The sequence below is a fragment of the Cervus elaphus genome, chromosome 29 (assembly GCF_910594005.1).
Source record: "Cervus elaphus chromosome 29, mCerEla1.1, whole genome shotgun sequence".
In the NCBI taxonomy this organism is placed as follows: Eukaryota; Metazoa; Chordata; class Mammalia; order Artiodactyla; family Cervidae; genus Cervus; species Cervus elaphus.
The window spans coordinates 37,040,637-37,065,487 of NC_057843.1; the positions used below are offsets into that span (position 1 = coordinate 37,040,637).

Consider the following 24,851-nt stretch of genomic DNA (forward strand, 5'->3'; position numbering starts at 1 on the left):
TGCTAATAGGCTCCACAGACCTCTACTAATCCTGAGGCAGTGCCTTTAGCAGATGAACTAACAATACAGGCTTCAGATTGCGGCCGAAGGAGGCCTGTGTTCCTGGTGGTGGCCGCACTGACCTTGAACTTCATGAGCTGTGGAGGTGGCATTAGTGAGTAGGAGTCAGGAGCAAGTCACAAGTATCTGCCCAGCCCAGGAGGTTTAGAGAAAAAGGGGCCAGAGTCCTTCTGGCTACCCACAGAAGTAGGGCGCGGTTAGTGGTAGCCCAGTCTTAGTCCATTCGTAGTTTTATTAAAGCTGGAAGATTATTTATGGCTAGTTACCTGGATTTGCAGGGAAGAATTTAAATACTATTTTACTTCCCTTTCACAAAATGGGAGGAAAAACTTTTTTTTCCCACCTTCCTGATATCGCAACTTTTTAATTTTTTTTTCGCTTGGGTTTGAATTCTTCGATTTTTCTAAGGAAGGGTTAGTTTGGAGTTAAAGTTGTTCTTTGGACCTCAAAATCTCAGCACTTTCATAGAGTCAGAAAGGAAACACTGGGATTCTGATTTTCCAATGAGAGGCTGCCAGATGACTGACATTTAGAGTTGCCTTTTCTATTTTACCTCCGTAGCTTCCTTGTACTGAGTAGGCCCTGGAACTCTTTGTTGTTCATGCTCTTTAACCATGAAGTTTCTGGGACTCCGAGAGAGGGAGTCATTCATCCTGTGTTACCATCTCCATGTTGTTCCTGCTTTATGGGGAAGCCGCTGGGATCCACACTATGGTGCTTGTGGAAGGCCTGTGACCAGCTAGCGAGAAAAGACCAGCTAAAATCCAGGTTCTGTCTACTCTGTGACGCTTCCCATCCCACACTGGTTCCTAGTTCTCCAGGTTGACCCCAGGAACTGTTTGTTAATGTCCAGGAGTTGAGGGCCAAACCAGAAAGGTCACAGAAAAAAAGGATGAGAGACTGGGCCTGGGCAGAGTTCTTCTAGGTTTCCCTGGTGGCTCAGAGGTAAAGAATCCACCTGCCAATGCAGGAGACCTAGGTTCGATCCCTGGGTCGGTTGGTACCCTTGGAGAAAGAAATGGCAACCCAATCCAGTATTCTTGCCTGGAAAATCCGATGGACAGGGGAGCCTGGTGGGCTACAGTCCATGGATCACAAAAGAGTTGGACACGACTGAGCGACTAAACAACAGCAACAATAGAGTTCTTCTATGACCCATGGAGTCTTTTCAGCTCTTTGTCCCTCTTTTTTCCAGTCCTCCCTTCTATCTCAGTCCCCTTTGTTTGTGATGCTTCTCCTGGCTCCACTGTTCACATTGCTATCACTGAAGTGTTAGGAGAGGTTATTCCACTGAAGGACAGGGAGGAGTGGGACGCTGCGTTTTGAGGGTGTGTGAGGGAGGCAGGGACGACTACCCAGTCATTGAGCTTGCAGAAACAGAACCCTTCAGTTTGGAAATGTGGGCATCCTAAAGATTTTAATTAGACTTTTAGTTAGAGAAGAAGAAAATGATTTATTATTCAAATAATCATGGAGGATTTTTCTGTATCAGAGATGTCTAAGACAGCTGCTCCCATATCATAGACTATAATAGAAACTAGTAAAATATATCCTTTTTTGCAAAAAAAAAAAGTGTGGGGAAGTCATATGTTATAGAACCTTCTGTATTCCTGATGATTTTCTTATTTCAAACTGTTTTGGAAGTTATTTTCACATTTGCTCTTAGGTTAAATTTCAGAGGTTCCTAAAATGCAATGGCCAAATTCTTCATTTACCAGTTTAATTTGGGAGACTACAAATTATTTAACAAACACTTATGTAGAAATTGCATGTGCCAGGCACTGTCCTAAGCACTTTATAATTATTAACTAATTTGTTAGTCAAATACTAATTCGGGTTTGCTGATCAGTGATTGAATTTCCTATACAGAGGGAAGACATTGACCCAAACAAACTAAAAAAACACCACCAAAACCTGTATGTATTTTTCTTTTCTCTGTTGCCTGAGGCAAAGTAGTGGCCTTTGGGTTTTGGATTTGACCAGTGGTAAGAAATTGATTTCCCTTGCAAAGGACTTCTCCTTAATCCTTCACTCATTCGGCAAGTCTTTTGAAGATGAGCTATGTTGGGTCTATGCCAGGCACACTAAGGAGTTAGAAAAACACAGCATCCACCTAAATTGGCATAATGAACCAAAGAGAGTTAGTGTTGGCTAAAATATCAAATCTAGGTTCTGTCCTAGAACCAAGGACATTATCCTAAAGGACATTGTCCTAGAACTTAGGTATTGGAAGTCCCTTACAATACCACAAATTTTAAAGTGAGGATCCACATAGAAAATCAGAAATGTCTAACATCAACAAATCATTGAAAAAATGACTGAGACATTTTGTTCCTGCTAATTATTATATCCCTAGACAGCGTATTAAAAAGCAGAGACAACACTTTGCTAACAAAGGTCTGTATAGTCAAAGCTATGGTTTTTCCACTAGTCATGTGCAGATGTGAGAATTGTACCATAAAAAAGACTAAGTGCTGAAGAATTGATGCTTTCAAACTGTCGTGCTGGAGAAGACTCTTGAGAGTTCCCTGGACAGCAAGGAGATCAAACCAGTTAATCCTAAAGGAAATCAACCCTGAATATTCATTGGAAGGAGTGATATTGAAGCTGAAACTCTAATGCTTTGGCCACCTGATGTGAAGAAGCTGACTTCTTAGAAAAGACCCTGATGCTGGGAAAGATTGAGGGCAGGAGGAGAAGGGGGCAAGAGAGGATGAGATGGTTGGATGGCATCACTGACTCAATGGACATGAGTTTGAGCAAACTCTGGGATAGTGAAAGACATGGAAGCCTGGTGTGCTGCAGTTCATGGGGCAGTTCACCATTCAAAGAAGTGCTAACTGTCCACAGAAGAAGAACAAAGTAATTTCATCTTTGCCTCTGTTTATAGTTCTCTTTGGGTCACATGCATTTTGCTTAAATAGATGGCTTTGCTGTTTTTGAGGAAACAGCTGTTAAGTTAAATTTCCCCTTCACAAGCCCATTTTTATAATGCTCATCTGTTTTTCTTCACAGGGTGACAATATTGGTTCTAGAATTAAAAACAAAAACAAAAAAACAAAAACAGAATTGTTTTCAGGGTCAACATTGCTTCTCCTTACTGCTTTCTGTTGGAGGGAACTTCAGGGTGCCCTTTCCTGTAGTGGGGCATCATCAGATCACACAGAGCATGTGTCTTCACCTTTAGTCACATGATTTGGGGGCAGGAAATGAAAATGATTTAAACCTGGGAATTTTAGTATTATGCCCACCAACCATTTTCCATAAGAATTCAACACATCTTTAAGCTCTTAAAATACTCTCTCTTGATCTCTTCAACTTGAGGTGGCACCCCCTCATTCTGAGTTCCTTTGGCATCTGTGGGCACTAGACTTTTTTTTTTTTTTAGGATTTTCATTTCCCTAATTATACTGGCAACACCAAGATCACTTTAGAAAGAGAGGAGTAGTCTCCTGACAAAACAAGAAATGTTTCCTCCCAGCCAAGGAGTCTTATTTGAGGTGATGTAGTCCCTGTCTAAAGGGTCCTTTTATTTATTTTTATTTATTTATTTTATTTTTTGATCTGGTTGTGCTGCATAGCATGTTGGATCTTAGTTCCCCTCTCAGGGATCCGACCCACATCCCCTGCACTGGAATTAATGGAATCTTAACCACTGGACCACCAGAGAAGTCCCTGTAGACATTTATTTATACAGATGCCAACCTTCTTAGTGAATGCCTTGTGTGAGCACAGGGCAGAAACTGATGGGCATTTGTGCTTGGCTATTCTCATGTAAGCAGAGAATCTATTGCACAGAGTAAGTATCCAGTAATGACGACATCACTGGTGTGTTGTCACTGGGAGGCCTTGGGGTATGTCTACCATTGTCTCTCCTGGGTCCCAGCAGAGCCAAGCACTGGGGCTGTGATGTGTGCGTTTGAGTCCTAGAGTTTAATTTCTAATCTCATGTTCTTCTAAGGTGCTTTCTACACATTATTGTTGAGGCAAGGTTAGAACAAGCCCAGGCTTGTTTTGGTGTTACTGGGATAAGGGTGGAGAGTGTTAATATTCTGAAAGTCTTTAGGGAACAGTATTTGGGGATCCAGGTGTCAGCTCCTCTGTTGGACACTGTTTTGCAATATGGTAATGATGAAGTTGTAGCAGATGTTAAGGCACCACCGGTCAGTTTAAACAGAGTACATAGCACCTATTGTATTTATGCTCCAAGCATTCCGTAGGACTCTTCTGCCATTACGAACAGCCTGGTGATTTTTCTCTCTTTCCTTCCTTTCGTTCCATTCATAAGGTCTGCCTCATTCCAAAATCTGCACATGGGACCAATCCTGCAAGTGCCCACATGGCGGGCATGAAGATTCAGCCTGTGGAGGTGGATAAATATGGGAACATCGATGCAGCTCACCTCAAGGCTATGGTATTCATCTTCCACTTACCAGATGGGGGAGGTCTGGGTTGGAAAGAAGTGGCGGGGATCAGGGATGGTTTAGGTCAATGTTATCTTCTTTTGCATTCTCATTGAAAGACTGCAGTTCCTTCTCTGAATGGGTCTAGGCAAAATGGCATAAAATCAGAAAACCTAGCCATGTCTATTCAGAAAAATAAAAGCAAGAGTCACATTTTTGGTCCAGAGTAAAAGTGATCATAGTCTCTTTCATCTCTTCCTTCTTTAACAAGGAGAAGGTCCTTTAAACTGAAATTCCATCCTCTAATATGTGCATGTGTAAGAAACTGAATTATTCATGGTGGTCGTAAGACTAGTCCTTGCAGAATCTGCCTGCTTCCTCCTGCCCAATCTTCCTTTCCTTCTCCCATGAACAAACTGGAAGTCACAGGTATTCTCAATGTTTGTATTGGGGATTAAAACAGAAATGTAGAATTTTGCAGATGTTTGTGATGGTCCCAGCCATTACTTGCTGAATTTCATGCAACATTCCATCCTCCTTCCTGCAACACCAACCCCCACCCCCAACCTCCCAACCTTCAGGAAGATGTTGCCTAGCAACCGTATCTGCTTTCCACTGGTGGACTGGAGGCTGCATCTTAAGAGGGAAGGAAATCACTTGAATGGCAATGCGATTTTGTTGGGGTTATTAGGCATGGAGACTGAGAACTTCATGTAACTACTTTCAAAAGGAAGATAAAAACAAACAATACTATTCCTCTCTCACATCCACCTCCCCACTTCCCATTGCCCCATAAAGTTTTTACCAATAAATATTCTGGGTCAAAATGTGTAATTATTAAGTCTCTCCAATATAGGATATGATTTTAAATTTTTGTTTGTTTGTTCTGTTTTCACATGAGCCTCTTCTCTGACTTGCTGGTCAAAAAAACATATATGCTTGCCTTCTGTCAAAAGGAAAAATGATGTTTATTTGTTTGTTTTAAATCAGAGCAGAACATTCCTAGTGGGAGTTCTAATTTCAAAAGAATGGGAGGGAAAGGGGATAGGATGGATTTGGCAAGATGAGTGTAATGAGATGAACTATGAGAATTGACTTGTCTGGAACCAGAAAAAATCTGAAATAATTATTGAGATGATTTGAACCAAAGGAGGACCACTATAGAGAATTGAGCCCAAAATATCCAGAAATCTTCTGAACAGTTTTTTGGTCTTTACCATGGAGACTTGGTCTAAAGGAATCTTGTTATTTCTTTAGAATGATTTATGAAGGGAGAAATGGCTATGGACTTCTATTAGTGTCATCCTACATTGAGACAGTTTGAGAAATGAAAAGACCAAGACTTCATCTTTCTTAATCCTTTAAAAAATGAGGAATTGGTTAAGAAAGAAACATTTCCTCTCGTTATCTCCCTCCGCCCCTTTTCTGTCTCACAGGTGGATAAACACAAGGAGAACTTGGCAGCCATCATGATTACATACCCATCCACCAATGGAGTGTTTGAAGAAAACATTGGAGACGTGTGTGACCTGATCCACCAACACGGAGGGCAGGTCTACTTGGATGGAGCAAACATGAACGCTCAGGTGGGCAATGTGAGAAAATGGTTATGAAAAAAAAAATTGTTTTGTCTTCTTGACAGTTGTCTTAAAACATGACACTGGATTCAGAACAGAGACTGACTTTCTATATTGCCAAATCAAAGTATGTACTGCCATTTCACTGAGATTACAGACCCTGGTGCAGTGGTAAAGAATATCTACCTGCCACTGCAAGAGACACAAGAGACATGGGTTTGATCCCTGAGTTGGGAAGATCCCTTGGAGTAGGAAATGGCAACCCACTCCAGTATTTTTGCCTGGAAAATTTAATGGACAGAGGTGCCTGGCAGACTACAGTCCATGGGGTTGCAAATAGTTGGACATGAGTGAGTGACCGTGCTCATACACAGGCACGCACGTGTGCGCGCGCGCGCACACACACACACACACACACACACACACACACACACACACACATATCCCAAGAAGGTCATGAAGTCACAGGGGGTACTGGGGAGGAAGTAAAAAGGTTGATGAGAAGCAGGGAATGAGCTGAATTTTCTTAGCTTGTTGCAGGGAGGGGCGGGGGGTAATCCCTAAAGGCAAGAAGGTCACCTGCCTCCCTTCCTGAGGGAATTAACACCCACGGTTTAGCCCCTGGTGGATACTGAGCTCCCATGACCTTGGACTAGCTTCAGTTTCATTAGTGTAAAACAGCTGCACATCTCTGGCTCTGAGGACTGATCCTGACTACTTGCTGGGCTGTGTGTACATAGGGGGTGGTCTGTGTGATGTTTTGTTGTTGTTCAGTCGAGCAAGTTGTTTTGGACTCTTCTGCTACCACGGACGGCAGCATGCCAGGCCTCTCTGTCACTCAGTATCTCCTGAAGTTTTCTCAAGTTCGTGTCTATTGCATCGGTGATACCATCCAGCCATCTCCTCCTGTGATGCCCTCTCTCCTACTGCCCTCAATCTTTTCCGGCATCAGTAACTTTTCCAATGAGTCGGCTGTTAGCATCAGATGACCAAGATACTGCTTCAGCCTTGGTTTCAGCTTCAGCCTTGGTCCTTCCAACAAGTATTCAGTGTTGATTTCCCTTAAGATTGATTGGTTTGATCTCCTTGCCGTCTGAGGGACTCTCAGGAGTCTTCTCCAGCACCACAGTTCGAAGGCATCAGTTCTTCAACACTGCGCCTTCTTTACAGTCTGTGTGACACGTGCCTTTGAGGAGATGCTTTAGGGAGACTTTGGAGGGCAGGGACACATCATCTTTTAAAGAGTCTTCTCAACTTCCTCTCCTTTTTTTTTTAAACCATTTCAGACTCTTTCATTTAAAATTTTTAAAAATTTTTTATTTGGCCCCAGTGAGTGGCATGTGTAGTTTTAGTTCCCCAACCAGGGATTGAACCAGTGCACCTTGCAATGGAATTATGGAGTCTTAACCACTGGACTGCTAGGGAAGTCCCAATTTCAGACTCTTTCTGTTTTTCTTTGCTTCTGTCTGATCTCTTTTGAGCAGTCCAGGGATTGTCTATTGATTCAATAGCATAAATGAGTCTTGTAGTTTTTATCCCATCTACAATTAGCTCAAATGCCAAAGTGGCAGGAACACCTGTTGAATGTTGTGGCTGGTACCAGGATGGTCTCAGGAAAACTGTGAGGCCCCCTTCCTCTCTCTCAGCTCAGTATTCTCTCAGATAGCCTTCCAGCCCTCTATATCCACGTGTCCTAAGGGGCCCTTCAGTAAAGTGCATGATACCCAAAGCTAGGGTGCTAGACATGCTGGGGTGAAATTGCCTGTTTCAATAGCAGGGAAAGCCTATATTTCCCCTCCCCTTTCTTGTGGGTGGATAATTAGGAGTTGATGGTATATTCAAATCATACTTTACATCTAAATGGTCAATTGCTGTTTCCATAGAAACTGCAGGGCATGCTGCCCGTGGGATGTCAGGTTTGAGCTGCCATCTAAGGCCGTTTCTGTGCACATCTCCTGCCTCTCCTCTCAGGGGAGCAGGATGGCTGTCTCTCCAGAGCACCCTTTCGAGCTCTTGACTTTTGCTTTTGGTTCTTTCCCTTTGTGACAGGTGGGAATCTGTCGTCCAGGAGACTTTGGGTCTGATGTCTCACATCTTAATCTTCACAAGACCTTCTGCATTCCCCATGGAGGTGGCGGCCCTGGCATGGGGCCCATTGGAGTGTGAGTTCTGGGCCCTGGTTTCAGGATGGCTTTGAAGACTGAGAATCAGAGAGTGGCCCCACACTCTGTTCTTCTCATCGAGGACTTCAGGTGTTAGGATACCTTCACATGTAGTGTGCCTTTAGGGGCTGGGTGATGAGCAGTGAATGGGGTGCTTTCAAGGAGCTGAAGCAAACATAGATTTTTATTAATCACAGTGTGAATGGCCACACTCAGCTCCCAGTCATGTATAGACAGAGAAGGTTTATTAACAGAGAAATGAATAGTAAGCTTTACTGGATGGAGCATTATGGGTAAGAACTGGTATAATAGCACCTAGAAGGGTCTCTTGGACTTTAATTTAGACTTCCAAGCAGCTTTATTTTTAAAATCAGCTTATGGTTACATCTGAGGGTCTATCATATAACATGGTGGCTAAAATTGATAACACTACTGTATAATTAAAATTTGCTAAAGGAGTAGAACTCAAATGTCCCCCTGCCAAAAAAGGAAATTGGGTGTAATATTTTGGACATTTTACAGCCTGAATTCTTATTACATCTGAAATAAGTAAGAAGGAAACAAACCTTGTTACCAGAAATAATTGGATGAAGTCAGAATAAGACTAAAGCAATATCTCGGAGCAGTTGGTAACATTTTAAACTGAAATCAAATCATCTCATGGAAATGATGCTGAGCAACCATTTCCGGAGCGTCTTCCTTTTTCCCAAAATGTGCGGAAGGGGCCAGTCTTCAGAGATATGGGGAGCCTGGCCCCCTTGGTTTTTTCTTCTTTCCTTTTTGATTCCTGGTTTCTGTAGTAAGCAGCAGGGTTGCAGTGCCCCAGCTGTGGGGGGGGGTTGGGGCAACTGATGTTCACATGCTGGCCTGTGATTGTTACCCTATGGGGCATCTCAGCAGCATCCTTCTATATCCCTTAGATGCCTTTGGAAAGAGTGTGGCGCCAGGGCAGGGAGGGAGACGGTGTGAGGGGCTGGGGTGTCCCCACATCCTCATGAGCCCACAGCTCTGCATGCTGTTCCAGGCTGCCTGCCTCTCCCCAACTCTCCACTATGGTTCTCATTTGAGCTGCTAGGAGGCTGATGGCTGGTGAGCCATGCCTCCAGCAGAGGAGGAAGGAAGGGAGACTTCCTGAACATATGCCCCTTAGCATGTGCTGGGTCCCTTCCATGTCAGAGTTCCTTTGCTAGGAATACAGCTTCCTGAGAGGGCCCAGCACCTGCCTGTTTGATTAGACCAGATCTTTTTAACATCTTCTAAATTTGTATTTAAAAAAATATACAGGAAGAAGCATCTTGTTCCTTTTCTGCCTAATCATCCCATCATTTCGGTAAAACCAAGTGAAGACGCCCAGGCTTTGGGCACCGTCAGCGCAGCCCCATGGGGCTCCAGTTGCATCTTGCCCATTTCATGGGCTTATATTAAGGTGAGGCCTGTTATTGCATGTTAGACAGTTTGGGGGGAGTGATGTGTGGATGGGGACTTGAGACTGCAGATTCCTTCTTGACTTAAAAATGAAGAAATCCATGATCGAGATGCGGTTCAGTGAAAGTTGCTGACAACTTGAGTGGAAGAAACCTTCCTAAAGAGATCAGCTAAAATTCATTTTATCTTTTCTTCATCAGGCTGTTTTCCTTTGGGTTCTCTCAGTGGGTTTAACACCAGAGAAACTGACATGCCAGATATATTTTTCCAGACAGAGCTAAGTACCATGAGTCATATGGATGTTCTGGCCACGTCATTTGGTTTCCTGTAGGATTTGTACAGCCCCTCACAAGCGAAAAACAGTGCATATACTAATTATTACACTTGGTTGAGATCCTGGGATAAATTTTAGGAATACATCTCATTTTGCTTTATATTTCTTGGGAGCCTGGAGGGTATGATGAAAATAGCAGAAATTCACTTATGTAGAGGTTTTCCCAAAGATCTTTGCCCTTTAGGGCCTGTGGAACTATACTCTCGAAGGTAATTAGACTTTGTCATAGAACGGGCTTCCTTCTTTTGTGTTTTTAAAAAAACAACAACAAAAACAATTTAAAAAAACCCAAAACACATTAGGGTTAGAGTTTATTTTATACAGTTCTTATTTAAACTAGCCTGCCCACCTCCTGAGCTGACAAGATCACACACTGGATAGGAGCACTTCTTCTGCCGGTAATTAGAGCAGTCTTCCCCAACTGGTTCCCCTCCTGAGAGAAAGCGAGAATCTGGTGAAATAAACCCCAAACTCAGCTATGCACATCTTGCCGGATGACTCTCTGGGCTGGTTGTTATTCTTGAACAGTGTGGCATTTATGATTCTTAATGAAAACTTTCTGGGAAGCTGGGACAACAATTCTGTACCCCAGAGACTAAAACCTGCGTTTTCAAATCATCCTCAAGTTGTTTTGCAAATAGCAACAAGAATAATCATCATAAAGGTCTGCTTCTTTGCAAACAGAATCTTAATTCCCAGCTTCCTTTTGGTCTCTGTGAACCTTAGTCATTTGTTATGGAATGTTATTTGGGTTAGAGATGATTTTCCACATATAGAAAATAAATGCCCTAGGGCTGGTTTGGCTGTGTGCCAGATACACCAGACAGACTCAGTTTAAGAATGAAATAAATATGGTAGGGTTTCAGCCACCCCTCCTACCTTGGGCCCTTTCTTTATTTCAGGCTGTTGTTACTTATTACTAGGACTCTAGAATTATCTTCTTCTCTCCTTTATACAGTTCTTCTCATATACTCCCTGCAGAACTGCTAGATTTCCGCCAAGACTCTCCATCCTCTCCTGGCTTCCCTTGGCCTCTACCGCTGGATGTCCCAGCCCACACAAAATCCTTAGGAGATTCTCCCAAAAATGCACTTTCCCAGGCCCCATTCCAGAGAGAATCAATTCAGTATATGCAGGGTAGAACTGGGGCCATAAAGTTGTTCAGACTCTGATGCACAGGTCCAGAGGCAGAGGCCAAGTTCAGGTCTTTCCCAGCAAGGATTTGAGGCTTGTGAGAGGTGGTCACAGCCCACCTGACTGTACAGCAACGCCCCGGCTGCAGCCACGTGCCTTCCTTCCATACCTTTGTTTCTGCTTTTATTCTCACCTAGAGTGTCTTCCCCTTTCTCTTTGTCTGTCCAAATTCTACCCATTTTCAAGTTTCTACTCAAGTTCTAGCTCTTACTCTAGAAACCCTTCTTTGACCAACCTAGCAAAACGTGTCCTCTCCTTATTTTGGACTTTGGTGTCCCTGCTCTGTTATTTCATTTGTTTTACATCATTTGTGTAGGCAGTACAAATTGGTACAGTCTTGGTTTTAAACTCTTTGCTGGTGATGATATCCCCATAAAATCATAGGGACTTATGAACTACCAGAAAAGGATAAGATTGAGAACCTGACAGTTGTTAAACATAAAAACCTGAACTATGGACAATTGAAAGACAAACCATACAAAATGGATTCAGAGGGGATTTTGGCCAAGATCCCTCAAGATTCCTGGCAATTATCAAGGCATCTCAAATTCACAATGAACTACCAAACAGAAACTCCTCAAAAACAGTTCTTTTTCTTGAGTAAATAAGGCGATAGTCAGCAGTCAGTTTTGCCCTGTTCAAAGCTTTCTAACTACAATAAAAAACATAAAATTACTGTTCAAAGAGGGAAGCCGAAAGTTATTTTAGGCTTAGAGAAGACTACGAGATATCTTAGTTAGGATATTTCACTCCCCTGCAATCCAGAGCGTGCTGGGGAGCTGACTTCCTTTCATCTGGGAATGTCTTTGGTTAGTGTCCATTGGGTCTCCCTGTTCCATGGTTGATGACTAATTTTTCCTCTATTGCAGATGATGGGAGGCAAGGGCCTTAAACAGGCCACAGAAATTGCTATTTTGAATGCAAACTACATGGCCAAGAGATTAGAAAAGCACTACAGAGTCCTTTTCCGGGGTGCAAGAGGCAAGTATGAACTTCAGTCTATATTCACTTTGGCTTTTTTCTTAGCCAAACCAAGTTTGACCTAGTGGATGTGACTTGCAGAAGTGGGTGGGAAACTTCTGTTTCTCAACCAGAGTAAAGCCTAGAGGTACTGGAAATAACTTCCATTTAGTAAACAGCTTAGGGATATTAGTGGGGCTCTGCCGTGCACAACTCACAACAAGGACCACACCATAGAGAGACATGAGCTTCTGACCTCCCCCACAGCCATGAGAATGAGTGGAATAATTCTAGTTGGGAGAGCCTTCTGGGAGGAGCCTTTTGAGATAAGCCTGAAAGGAAGCGCAGCAGAACCCCAGCGGGAGCAAGCTAGAGAGAAAGGAGTTGTCTGAGTGTTGGGTGGGCTGAAGGATGGGATAGGAGGAGAGGGAGCATGGGCTCTGAGGGTCTTGGAAGGCTCTGGATTCCACCCTTGGGCCAGAAAGGTTTCTGGGCAAGGGGATGACCGGATTAAGAGGATGTTAATATCATTAAGACAGTGGCAGAGGATGAGCATGCTGTTAGAAGTAGAATCAGAGGACTTATTTACTAATTAGTTGAGAGTAAAAACCTTTTAGGGAAGCCTCTATAGCTTATAATGGAGGGAGGGAGACAGAGATGGAGGGACTAGGTCTCCCTGGAAGTGACGGGAGGGGCTGGCACAGGTGGACTTGCAGAGGTGTGGCCCTGGGCACAGAGTCTGAGAGCAGACTCTTGGAAGTGGTGAGACCCAAGGAAACCATATTGAGAAACCAGAGCGAAACCTCTCGAGTGGATGGCTGCATGGAACGGGTGCAGGAAAAGCAGCGCCTGGTGAGAGGGCACCTGCACTGAGGCAGCGTCGGGCTCCCCACTTCCCACCCGCTGGCGTTTCCCTGGCACCCATCAATCCTGCCTCCGCTCTGGCCACACCTCCTCCCTGAGGCTGTCCTTTCCTTTCCTGGTGGTGAGAACTAGTCCTCTTGGCTCCTTCCGCCACAAGGCGTCTCCCACTCACTCATTGTCGGCCCGCTCCTGCAGACCTTGAGCTCCTGCAGCGGGGAGGCTGTGGCCGCCTCAGTCCCTGGCATCGTGTCAGCACATCACACACAGTCAGTACCCGTGGGCGGGCCCGCGTGCCATGGAGGCGCAGCTGAAGAGCAGGTGGCTGCCCTCTGAAGTCTTAGAAAGGACCCATGCCTTTCACAGCTAGGACGCCTCCTGTCACCTTTGAAAGCAGTTAGGGCCAACAGCAAGGCCAGGGCCAGGTGGAAATGGGCTGAGACGTGGACTGAGGCCCGGAGAAGGCAGACACTTTCATGGTCTGGGGGCTTTAGTGTGAAGGGGGCAGGAGCTGCTGCAATAGGATCAGCTTCATTCATTTTTAAATAAGAGAATAAGGTGATTTTAAGCTGCCAGGGGAAGGCTGTGAAGAGGTGAGAGGGAAGCTGCTGTAGAAGGAATAATAGGAGAGGCATCAAGTCACCCTGGAGGTGGTGGGAGGGGCTGCCCTGAGAGTCAGGTGGGCAGGACCTGGCTGTGGCCGCAGATCGGAGAGCACGGACCGCCGGGTGTTGGGCCTGGGGCGGAGAGAGCAGAGAGCAGTCAGTACCCAGAGTCCAGCCCCAGGGCCACAGCAGCAAGGCCCTGCTTCGTCTCCTGGCCTGTGTGCATCTCCATCTGTGATCTTGCTTTGTGAATATGTATCCACAAGGGTGGTTCTGGCGTTTGAAAATAGAAAAGAACTAAATAATCAGGAGCTCTGGTTAGCAATGCTCCCCAGAGAGGAGAAAAGAACGTTGTGGGCAATATGTCTCTAAGCAACACAATGAAATGCTTCTGAAGTGGGTATTAAAGAAGCTGCAAGAGCTACTAATTAATTCAAATATAGCTCCTGTGCTGTGAGATGCATCCTGCTTCTGTATTGGCCTTCAGGATAGCATCAGTCTTGGCTATATAAGTCATGTGCATGTGCTCAACATGGAAAATTTGGACAAAGAAGTTTGAGGAAGAAAATGTAAATGACCCATGGTTTCATCAAGCAGACATAACGACTTAATATTTTGTTGTATTTCCTCCCACTGTACTTTCAGACAATTTAGATGATATTACAAACAGCTTGTATCTTGTTTTTTTAACTTTATTTTATATCCTGATCATTTCCCTTGTCATTAAATGTCCTTTGAAAGTGGCTATATCCATTCTATGGTATGTCTCATGTGTCAAATTCTATGGGGTTCCCTCACCACCACCACCACATTATTTGTATTTGTAACAATGCTGCAATGAATATCTTTTACTTAGTTTTTTTTTTTTTTAAACACCCCTGATTATCTACATAAGTTAGAGTTGTAGAAGACAAATTATCTCAGGATATGAATGCATTTACGCACTTGAAATGTTTGACCTTGTCTCCCCACAGATCCTTAATTCAAACTTACGTCACACTAACAGCCTATGAGTGACCATTGTACCAGGCCCAGTGAGCACCAACTGCCAGGCTGGGAACACAAACCAAACCCAAAATGTTTTTGCCAATGTGATGCATGGAAATAATCTTTTTGCTTTAATTTACACGTTATAGGGTACTTTTTTCCAAATTGTTAAATAATTTTTTATTTAATACTTCCTTAGGATTAAGTTTGACAACTTCATTGAGATAGGATTCACGTACCATGCACATCACCCGCTGAATTTTCAGTGGTTTTAGTGTGTTCACAGAGTTGTGAGATGCAAACCTGAGTTCCTTAGAGTGAGAATGAATGTGGTGTGAACCACATGGGGGTAGACGGTACTCGAGGAGGGGAAAGAGAACAAGTACCGATCAGGTGCCTGCTGTGTGCTTGGCAGCAAGTGACTGCTTTAGGCAGAGGCTGTCCCAGGAGGTTTGTAACACAAAACGATGGATGAAATTTCCATTTGTTTTGACATTTTATCCCAGAATTAAATAAAGAATTGTATTTCTCGTCCCGAGCAGAAATAGATTGGTGATTACAGACTTTATTACCCAATCCCAAAGTTCATGAAACAAAACTTGTCTCGTGCTTGGTCTGGTAAACACATTCATTACACAATCAGAGGTTTGGTATTTTAGGGCCTAAAAAAGAATGATCACTGTACCTCCTGATGGCCCAAAATAGAAATGTTCTTAATAAACACTTTGTATCCCAGAATGTCTAATGGTGATATCAGAAGACCGTTGCTCATCTTAGTCATATTTACCAGCTCTAAATAAGACTGGAATTATGGGCGACTGTGAGGCAATAATTTTAATGAACTACAGGCATTCCTCACCCACCCCCGCCACCTTTTTTTTTTTTTGCAGAGCGGTAAGACTTGGGGAATCTTCGCTCGCTCTCCAACCAGGGGTAGAACTCCTGCCCCTGCAGTGGTAGCATGGCGTCTTAACCATGGGACCCCCAGGGGAGTGCCCAGGCTTCCCTTTATGAGCCATTTCTTTGAGAGATTTGAAAATATCAGCTAAACTTGTTGAGGCTTAGGGTTTTGTGAAGCAAGGAATTGATAGGCAAGAATTGGGATGGGGAGAGCAGTAGTATTTATTCTGCAAGGATGAGGAAAGGAATTGCCTCTGGTAAACAGAGGCATTTTGAAAGGGGGAATTAAAAATGTTCACAAGTGTCTGCTTTTGTGGGAGGCTAGGCTCACTGCCTGATCTAAGCAGAGTTCTTGTCAGTGGAACAGACCATTTTGTTAGTGTCCCAGTGTTTTCTTTATGTTTCAACTTCTTAAATGCTTGTCTGTTTCTGACCTTAGACAAATCTTAACTCTGCCTGGAAATTCTTGTCCTTGAGGAGTTTTCCTCATGGCCTTTATAGGCTGGTGGACATGGGCTTCAGAGGCTGCACCCTTGCAACCCTGGCTGGGACGTGACCTCCTGAGGCTAGGGGCCCCACCCATCTGCCCTCATTCCCAGGAAAACTGGCCTCTTGATGCTGTTTGTTGTGGTCCCTGGATTGCAACTAAAAAGCATGACTGAGTGTCGATTGCCCACCCAAGCTTTCTAATTAGCGAGTGAGTTCCATTTATTTCTAGGCACTCACTCTGAGGATGCAGGAAAAGTAAGTTCTGGTTTGGGGAAGTCTTATATTTCTGTAGCACTTTCCCAGGTCATCCTCAGCCTTGTAAGATAATTCATGAGGGGTTGGGAGAGGGATGTTCCAAGCGTAGAGCCAAGGCACTTCTATTTTGCTTTTCTATCATCTCCTACCCCCGTCCCTGGCTTCTTTCCTTGCTCCTTTGACTTGTTATCGTTTCAGACTCTCGGTTATAGTCATGGTTAGGCCCTGAGGAAACACCTACTCACTGAAAATTAAAACTTGCACTAATCAGTTTATACAATTTCTACTTCAGATTCCTCTGACTCACCATATGCCATAGAAGATTTGTATATCTTTTCTCCCTAAAAACTGCAAACAAAGATGATCATCTAGGGGTCTGGCCTCCAACAACCACGAAGTTTAAATGTCACCCCTTTTCAGGATCAAGTAGAAAGAGACACTGAAATCCCACTAACAGTTTCCATTTGAACATATTAGAATATGGATTTAGAAAATAACATCTGAACCTCATTTTGGAAATGGAACTCTTCCCAAACCACTTGGCCGTGGAAGGGGCCTCTGCAGATGAAGTCTTGCTTTAGCAGCGCTGGGCTGGGCTGGGCTGGGCTTGATGGGCCTTTCAGTAACTGAACCTTTGCTTGAAAGACTGTGCTGTCTGCCGGCCAGCAAGAGAGACTCCTCCCCATCATGAGCCTGTCTCCTCCTCCCCTCCTGCCAGCTGAGTGTTCCGCAGAGCAGAGCAGAGCAGTGAGGTCCATTAGCCTTTTTCTTTGAGTTGTTGTTACAATGCCAGGGTGGTTGCCAGAACCTCAGAAAAGAAGGGTTGAAGCTCAAGGCTTGGCTCCCCAATTGTGGTAGCATAGTGGGGCATTTAGGATTCCTGAAATTAATAGTTGATGAGGAGTTAAATAATTTCAGTTTTCCCCATGAATATTCCAGCCGGTCTTTTCTTTAAGGCACTTTTTCCCCCCCTCTAAATTTATCTACCTCTGAATACATTTTTCTCCTTTTGAACCATACTTCTTACTACTGAATCCTCATCATTGTTAGAAAGCTTGTTTTAAAGATATGTGTTGACAGTATATTCAAAGTCTTAGGTTCTCATACTTTTATTTACAAACAAAGCCAACCCCTTCAAATGTATTCATCACACAAGAAGCAGAGCAGTTCACAGATTTTGTCTTCAGGGGCTGTTAATGACTAGAGCTATTCTCAGGATTAAGTTATGACTGCTCCAAGTATCTTTAAGTAGATTCATTGTTTGCTGAGAATCAGGATAGTGGGTTAAGAAGGGGTGCATTATTTTTTACTGAGTAGATACTTTCCTTGAAGATAATTCATCAGTTATGTAGGCCATGGCATTTGGGAAACTCCCAGGAATGTTGTTCTATTTAAGAAAATGCTGACTTAGTGGTTTATTCTTGATGTTGGATGGATGGTCAACAGCTCATACTGGGGAGATGGTGGCCTGAGCCTAGAGAAGCAAAGTGAACTGACTGCCACAAGACTTCAGCCTCTTCAGCTCCTTGCTACTTGTGGTATGCTGTTCAACAGCCTTATTTCTAATTCTCAGTCTGAAGCCTGAAACTGAAACCTCAGAAGCCCCTGTGAAGAATCATATAAAATTCTGTGTCTTATATATATACGTTTTAGTATATATTTACCTGCCCACAGAAGAAACCATTAATTGGATATTGGGAGCAAACTTGTTGAAAAACGTATCAAGGAGTTTTAACACTAGAAATATTTTATATAAAAGGACCAGGCATGATGACATTTTAAACTGTTGCAAGTAGATTTTCGGTCTTTTGAGTAAAAATTGTCTCATCCCCAGGGACCTTAGTAAACCTTCCAGCTCCTGTTCTGCCTGCCACAGCTTCCTGGTTCATGGGTGTGTAGAACACTGAGGATGGAACAAATTGGCATGACATGTTAACAGTTTTTATATGTAATAAGAGCAGATGAAGGCTTTATTGTCAACTATAACTTACCAAGTACCCATTGTTCCTTGGTCCTCAATGATATGCATTAAAAAGCTGATTTATTTGCTCATTTTCTTGGGTAAAACAACAAGCTGATGTTAATCGTGAATGGAAATAATTTTTCTCAACAGGATATGTGGCTCATGAATTTATTTTGGATACAAGACCCTTCAGAAAGTCTGCAAACATTGAGGCCGTGGATGTGGCCAAGAGGCTTCAAGATTATGGTGAGTGGTCTCACAGGAGAGATCCCCTTAAGGAGAACTTGGATTTCTGACATTTATGCAGCTGCCCATCCTGGTTATGGACCACAGACTGAATGTGTTTGCACCACAGTAAACTGATCCACAGGCTAAATGGCGAGCCGTAGACTGTGGGTAAAGAAAAAACTTTCCCTATGGCCCCACAGATTCTGTCCTTTGAAAGATATTAAATCACATATCTTGAATCCATCAACAGCTAGGAAAGGAGTCTTTATTGTTAACAAAATTTAAAATCCCAAAGAAAATGATTGCCGTCTTCTGTCCATGTTTCTGGTAAATTATTTCACCTATCCCACTCCTAGTAGACAGAGAGGGCCATGAAGAGGTAAGTTGGTGTGATGGTAGAGGAAGTGGAGAGCCTACAATTGTAGGAATGTTGGATGAATGGCATTTGAGTTTTATGGCATTTGAGCCACCTCAGCCATGGCATAACTGTTTCAGCTGCTGCTAGAGATGAAGGAATAGGTGCACCTTGTTTTCACAGAGATGATGCAGTTTTCTTTGAAGCTTTTTTTTTTTTTTAATCTGTGTATTGTTAGTGGATGTTCACTCAGCACAGGCTTTATTAAAACACATTTTCTTAGTGACAATAACATCAAAGACTCTTCAATTCTCAGGAAGGCTAAGTTGGGGAGAACTTTGCCTTTTGATGAATGTGGAGTCTTATCTGAATTTTAAGATGATTTGAATGACTTCTTTTAATAAGGAATGTGAAAACTTTAATAATTTTATAGTTTTACTACCATAACAGGAGTCCCACATAGTGACTCATTTCCTCCCATGAATGAATGATCTTATTATGCAGAGTTACTCTGATAATAAATGGGAAAACCAGAGATGGTTTTCATTAATGAAATTAGCAGTTGCTTCAGAATCTCCTCTTGACCACTCTTGTGACCTGACTTAACCTCCCAGGCAGTGACTGACTCAGGATGAGTCTTCATTTCTGGGGTGTGTGGTCTGTTTCCCACATCTGACTGCAGCAGCATTTGCAGGGAGGGAGGCGGGGGATGGGGGGTAGAGGAGAAGTGGTATTTGGAGTTACTGCCCAGTATTCTCAAATTCTGTTCTATCTACAACCTTGATATTTCGATGTTTAATAGAGTGATGGCTACACTTGCCATAAGCCCAGGATGGTCTAGGTGTCTGGCACATAGGAAGCACTCAACAATTGTGTTTAACAAGTGACAGAATAAGTGAATGGCTCTAAAAACAAACAAACAATGAAGATGACAACACAGATTCTGGGTCTTAATCACACCTACTGAATCAGAATTCCAGGGATGAGGCACAGTGATCTGTATTTACAAGTACTTCATGGATGAATCTTATCAGGTGTGTGAGGGGCACCCTGCCAGAGGGCAGAGATTTCCAAACTTAACTTTGTTAACTTTTTACTTTATATTGGAGTATAGTTGATCAACAGTATCGTGATTAACCTGATTCTGAGTTTTTAAAGGCTCATACCTTGAATTTCCTGAATCAGAGTCAAAATCCAGGAATCTCTGTTTCCATGACAACTCAGATGGTTCCAGATATGGGAACCACTATTGAAGAAAATATTGGGCTGAATTTGCTCACTCATGGAATTGAGGTTGGACTTAATGGCTAATGAGGTCAGCTTGTTGTTTAAAAAGAAAACTCTTTCTGATTTGGGTGACACAGTTGTATGCATTTGTCAAACTTAATTAAATGGTACTTAAAATTTGTGCATTTCACAATAAGTAAGCTATCACAAAAATATGGAAACAGATATTGAATTCAGATATGGAACTCTAGTTAATGATATGCATACTGAAATGTTTAAGGGGGAAGTGTGCAAATGACTGTAACATGCTTGAAAATGCATCAAAACTAAGGCAAATGCCTTAGATATGTGATAGGAGTAGATGACTGTGCTTAGTCGACTATTCAATCATGTCTGACACTTTGTGATCCCATGGACTGTAGCCCATCAGGTTCCTCTGTCCATGGGGGTTCTCCAGGCAAGAATACTGGAGTGGGTTGCCATGCCCTCCTCCAGGGGATATTCCCAACCAAGGGATCAAACCCATGTCTTCCACATTGCAGGTGGATTCTTAACCAACTGATATGTGATAGGAATAGATGACTAGATACACGATAAAGCAAACAGCATCATTGTAGAAGCCATGTAGGTGTATGGGTGTTCACTCTATAGTCCTTTCAACTTACCAGTATATCTGAAAAATTTTATAATCAAATGTTGAGAAGACAGTCCTCTAAACAATGCAGGCAGGACTCTAAAGCACCCCATGTAATGGCGCACACCAGAATTTGGGAACCATTGAAACCTCCAGGGCAAACTTAATTGACAGGGATATCAACCTAGGAGCTGTTCTCCATCTTTTAAAGTTTCATAGGAAAAATTTGTAATTGGGAAAGTTGTTTTTGGCTTTTGTCCAGGAAATCTCTCTCTTAATCATATTTTGTCGATTCATCTTAATATGTGAAAACTTTTGGAAATATAGAAATACCTTCAGCCTGTATTCAGTGTAAATACAAAGACTTTATACATCCTGGCCAAAATAAAGTTTCCTCATCTGTAAAATAAGGACAGTAACACTCACATCAGGGTCCTTAATGCTTGTTAGCTCATTATTTAGCTTTTGGTAAGCTATTTTAATTTCTCTTAATTGCAAGTAATACATGAACATTATAAAAAGATTCTAAAACACAAGGTAAAATAAAAACCCTAGTCTCATTTTCTGGCAGTAATCCTGTTAATATTGTAATATTTATTCTTCTTCAAAACAGCTTCCCTCATAAAATATACACACACATATATAAAGTATGTATATATACACAAACATATATAAATGTATGTATGTGTATATATATGCATATATATTATTGTCATGTTAAAAACAAGACAATATCATTATGTAGCCTGCCCTTTTCACTTAAATCGGGTAAATGTTCAGAGCTATTAACAAACACAAATTTTAAATGCATGGAATGATTGCATATTTATTGTATAGATACCCAGGAAAATTTGCCTACCTGATCCCCTACTGTTGGATGTCACGTTATTTCCTAAGCTTTTCTTCCATAAACAGTGCTGAAGTGAATCCCTAGACATACCCAATAGCAGACTTTCCAGATTGTTTTCCTTGGAATAAATTTTAAGAAGTGGAGGGTCTCTCCTTGCAAACTGGGGAGGTCACAGCTAGTGACAAAGTCCCCCCGTCTCCTTGGCAGGATTTCATGCTCCCACCATGTCCTGGCCGGTGGCAGGCACTCTCATGATTGAGCCCACCGAGTCCGAAGACAAGGCGGAGCTGGACAGATTCTGCGATGCCATGATCAGCATCCGACAGGAAATTGCCGACATTGAGGAGGGCCGCATCGACCCCAGGGTCAACCCACTGAAGGTACAGAGGCACTGGTACTTTATCTAAAATATCCTAGAGAGCAGAAAACAGTGTCTGGGTAGGGTGCTGGCAACCTCTGAACTCTTACTGGAAGATGGTATCCTTGCCTAGAATAAGACTTCTTCCGAGAGGATAAATTCATTACCTGAAAGTTTAAATCTTGAATCAACACACCAGTGGTTACTCAAGTATAATGTGGTTATTTCTGATATGTTCTAATTTTAAATATCTGTTTAGTGGTCACTTGTTGGTTTTACATATTTGTTTGGTGCTGTTCACCCCACAAGGACCCAGTTGGCTGTCAAAGGAGGGAGCAGAGACTGATGGACTCTATAGTTAGAGAAGTCTTACCATTCTGTATCTCTGTTTGATGCTCTCTACTGAGATTATTTACCTTTTATGCTCTGGATAAAGATATTCTCATATTGGAATAGTTACCTCTTAGAACAACCAGACTGGTACTTGGCCTGAATGTTTTACCATGTTTGTGGCCTACATTGGAGAAAAATTTGTTAAACATTGCTTCGCCTCTTCAAAACTATGTTCCTTTTATATCTGGTCAGAGCCCAGTTCTGTATTAGGTCCAGCTATTGTTAAGCTGAGGGATCATGAACTGAAAATACCGCAAATGCTGTGGTTGTGTCGTTATGGCTCCAAGCCAGAGAAGCAGTCTGAGATGTGCAGAGGAGCTCAGACACATTCTGGAGCTGCCCCGCTGAAGGTGGAGCACTGGGACCAATGGCTGGCGGGAAAAGGCTGGTCCTGTGCGAGTCTCAGGATAGTGGAGGAATATAATATGATTTGCTCTCATCGGTTTTTCTCTGGATACTGATGATTCTTTCAGGATTTAGACAACTTTTTAAAAAATGGCAATAGATGTCTAAAACATATAATACTGAGGTACAAAAGCAAGTGGAGAATAAAACACACAGAAGATACTATAAGGTTTAAAAGAGTACCAAACTAGGCTTTATGCAGTTTATTAACATATACAGTAATAGTATAAAAACATGAGAATCATGACAACCAAATTCAAGATAGTGGCTGGTCCTGGGGAAGAGGGCCAGCAATAAGATAGAGAGGGGATAGGCTGGCATGGTCAACCATATCTGTAATCCTTCTTATTTTAAAAGCTTAAGCAAACATGACAAAATGTTGATTTATGTTGGCTGGTAAATGTGCTTATTATGTTATTGTAACTTTCTGATATTTGAAATATTTCACAATAAACATTTTCCTACCAAAATTTCCTTCCCCACAAACTGAAACAAAACAACCACCCTCCATCCATGGGCTTTCATCAGCTCACTGGCAAGCATGATGAGAAGTGGAAGGCAGGCTTCTGCTCTGACCCCTCTCCTATCCATTGTCTTTGTCTCAGATGTCTCCACACTCCTTGACCTGTGTCACATCCTCCCACTGGGATCGGCCGTATTCCAGAGAGGTGGCAGCATTCCCACTTGTAAGTTCTCTTCTGAAGCTGGACACACCAGCTGGTCCAGGTTCACGTGCGTATGAGGGGCCATCACCCAATCCAAGGGCTCCACTCTTTTCGTCCCCTCACTATAGCGACCATATGTAGGCTACCTTCGCAGAACAACACAACACAGGAATTGGCTTTCCAAGTTCTGAGGTCAGAGTGCCAACCACAGGCCTGGAAATCCTCAGGGCGTGCAGTGCAGGAAGACCAAATAAGAGTCTAGTGGGTCAGTGTTTTCTACAATCATCCTTTTAATTATGTGAAGGTGCTCTGCAGTCTGGTAGAGCAGGGATGGGAGATTTGGAGGGATGGTAATGAAGCAGGCTAGATTTTAGCTTCTTATACTTTTTGAGTACTTACTGGGCCAATGCTATCTCAGGTTGTGGGAGTAGCATCACAGTCTTCTCCCCACCCCACCCCACCCCCCACCCCTCCAAGAAACTTCTCAGAATACCCCAGGTCATTTCTGTCTTTTGTCCCCTGCAGCCCTTTGTGAAACCAGAGAACAAATTCTGGCCAACCATCTCCCGGATTGATGACATCTATGGAGACCAGCACCTGGTCTGTACCTGTCCCCCCATGGGTGTTTACGCGTCCCCGTTTTCTGAGCAGAAGAGGGCCTCTTCTTAGTGTTCTCTCCCGCAGTTCAAGTGACTGACTTGATGCGCTTCGGAGCATCTCATGAAATATTTCATTTTCCACCACAGACTCAAATAGGAGCTTTGTATACTGTGTATATTCTCTCAAGGTAAATGTAAATACAGTTAGCACAGTTGGTGGAAGCTCATCGTTGGAAGATTGATTTGCTTTGGTGCCTCTGCTTCCACACATAGCAGTTGCCTTGATTGGGACCCTTTAGTTTTTTGCATAGAAGATTTGGAGTGTGCTAGTAACTTTAACGTCAATGTAGCAAGTTTGAAGATGTTATAGAGGCTACGCTGGAGATCCAATAGACATTTTTATTCCAAATAAGTCCTTGTGGACTGTGCCATCTGTGGGAAACCCCAGGGCAAATGTTTACATTTTGTATACACTGAAGAGATCTTTTTCCTCCTCCTAATTTACTCAATCTGTAGTAGCATTTCTGAGTGTTTTCATTTTTCCATATGTGTAGTTTTTAAGTCTGCAATTAATATTCTAATAAAAGCATTGCAATTTGAAGAATGCCTTTTTGATCCAATTTTCAGCATTAACTCCCTCATACCCTAGGTTCAGAGGGGTTTACAGGGTAATGAGAATATCCAGCCCAGTAGAACTGTTACATTATCAGTTGTGTCTTTGGCTAAAGAACCCATTTGTATGTCTTAGCAGTGATTGCCACTTTAGCCCTGTTAAAATTGCGTTTGGCTGCATATACCTAAAAAACAACCACAGCAGTTTAATCAAATAATTTATTTTTTTTCTCATTTAACAGTAAGTCCAGAGGTAGTAAGTCAAGAGCTAGTCTTCAGCCTTACTATTCTGCCTCCTTTGCATATAGTCTTCATCTTCATGTTCCTAGAATGGCTGCTGCATACCTGGG

General features: G+C 42.8%; 1 protein-coding gene across 1 annotated transcript in view; it reads left to right on the forward strand.

Moving 5' to 3' along the window:
* The window catches only part of GLDC (glycine decarboxylase), an 87,083-nt gene extending 62,593 nt beyond the window's left edge, over nucleotides 1-24,490 (forward strand). The window contains exons 17-25 of the mRNA XM_043891213.1: nucleotides 4,349-4,474; nucleotides 5,900-6,049; nucleotides 8,090-8,202; nucleotides 9,487-9,628; nucleotides 12,025-12,136; nucleotides 18,326-18,421; nucleotides 21,677-21,849; nucleotides 23,231-23,311; nucleotides 23,816-24,490. Of these exons, the coding sequence (XP_043747148.1) occupies nucleotides 4,349-4,474; nucleotides 5,900-6,049; nucleotides 8,090-8,202; nucleotides 9,487-9,628; nucleotides 12,025-12,136; nucleotides 18,326-18,421; nucleotides 21,677-21,849; nucleotides 23,231-23,311; nucleotides 23,816-23,959 (1,137 nt within the window). The 3' untranslated portion in view covers nucleotides 23,960-24,490. The remainder of the gene's footprint in view (nucleotides 1-4,348; nucleotides 4,475-5,899; nucleotides 6,050-8,089; nucleotides 8,203-9,486; nucleotides 9,629-12,024; nucleotides 12,137-18,325; nucleotides 18,422-21,676; nucleotides 21,850-23,230; nucleotides 23,312-23,815) is intronic.
* The last annotated feature ends 361 nt before the right edge of the window (nucleotides 24,491-24,851 follow it).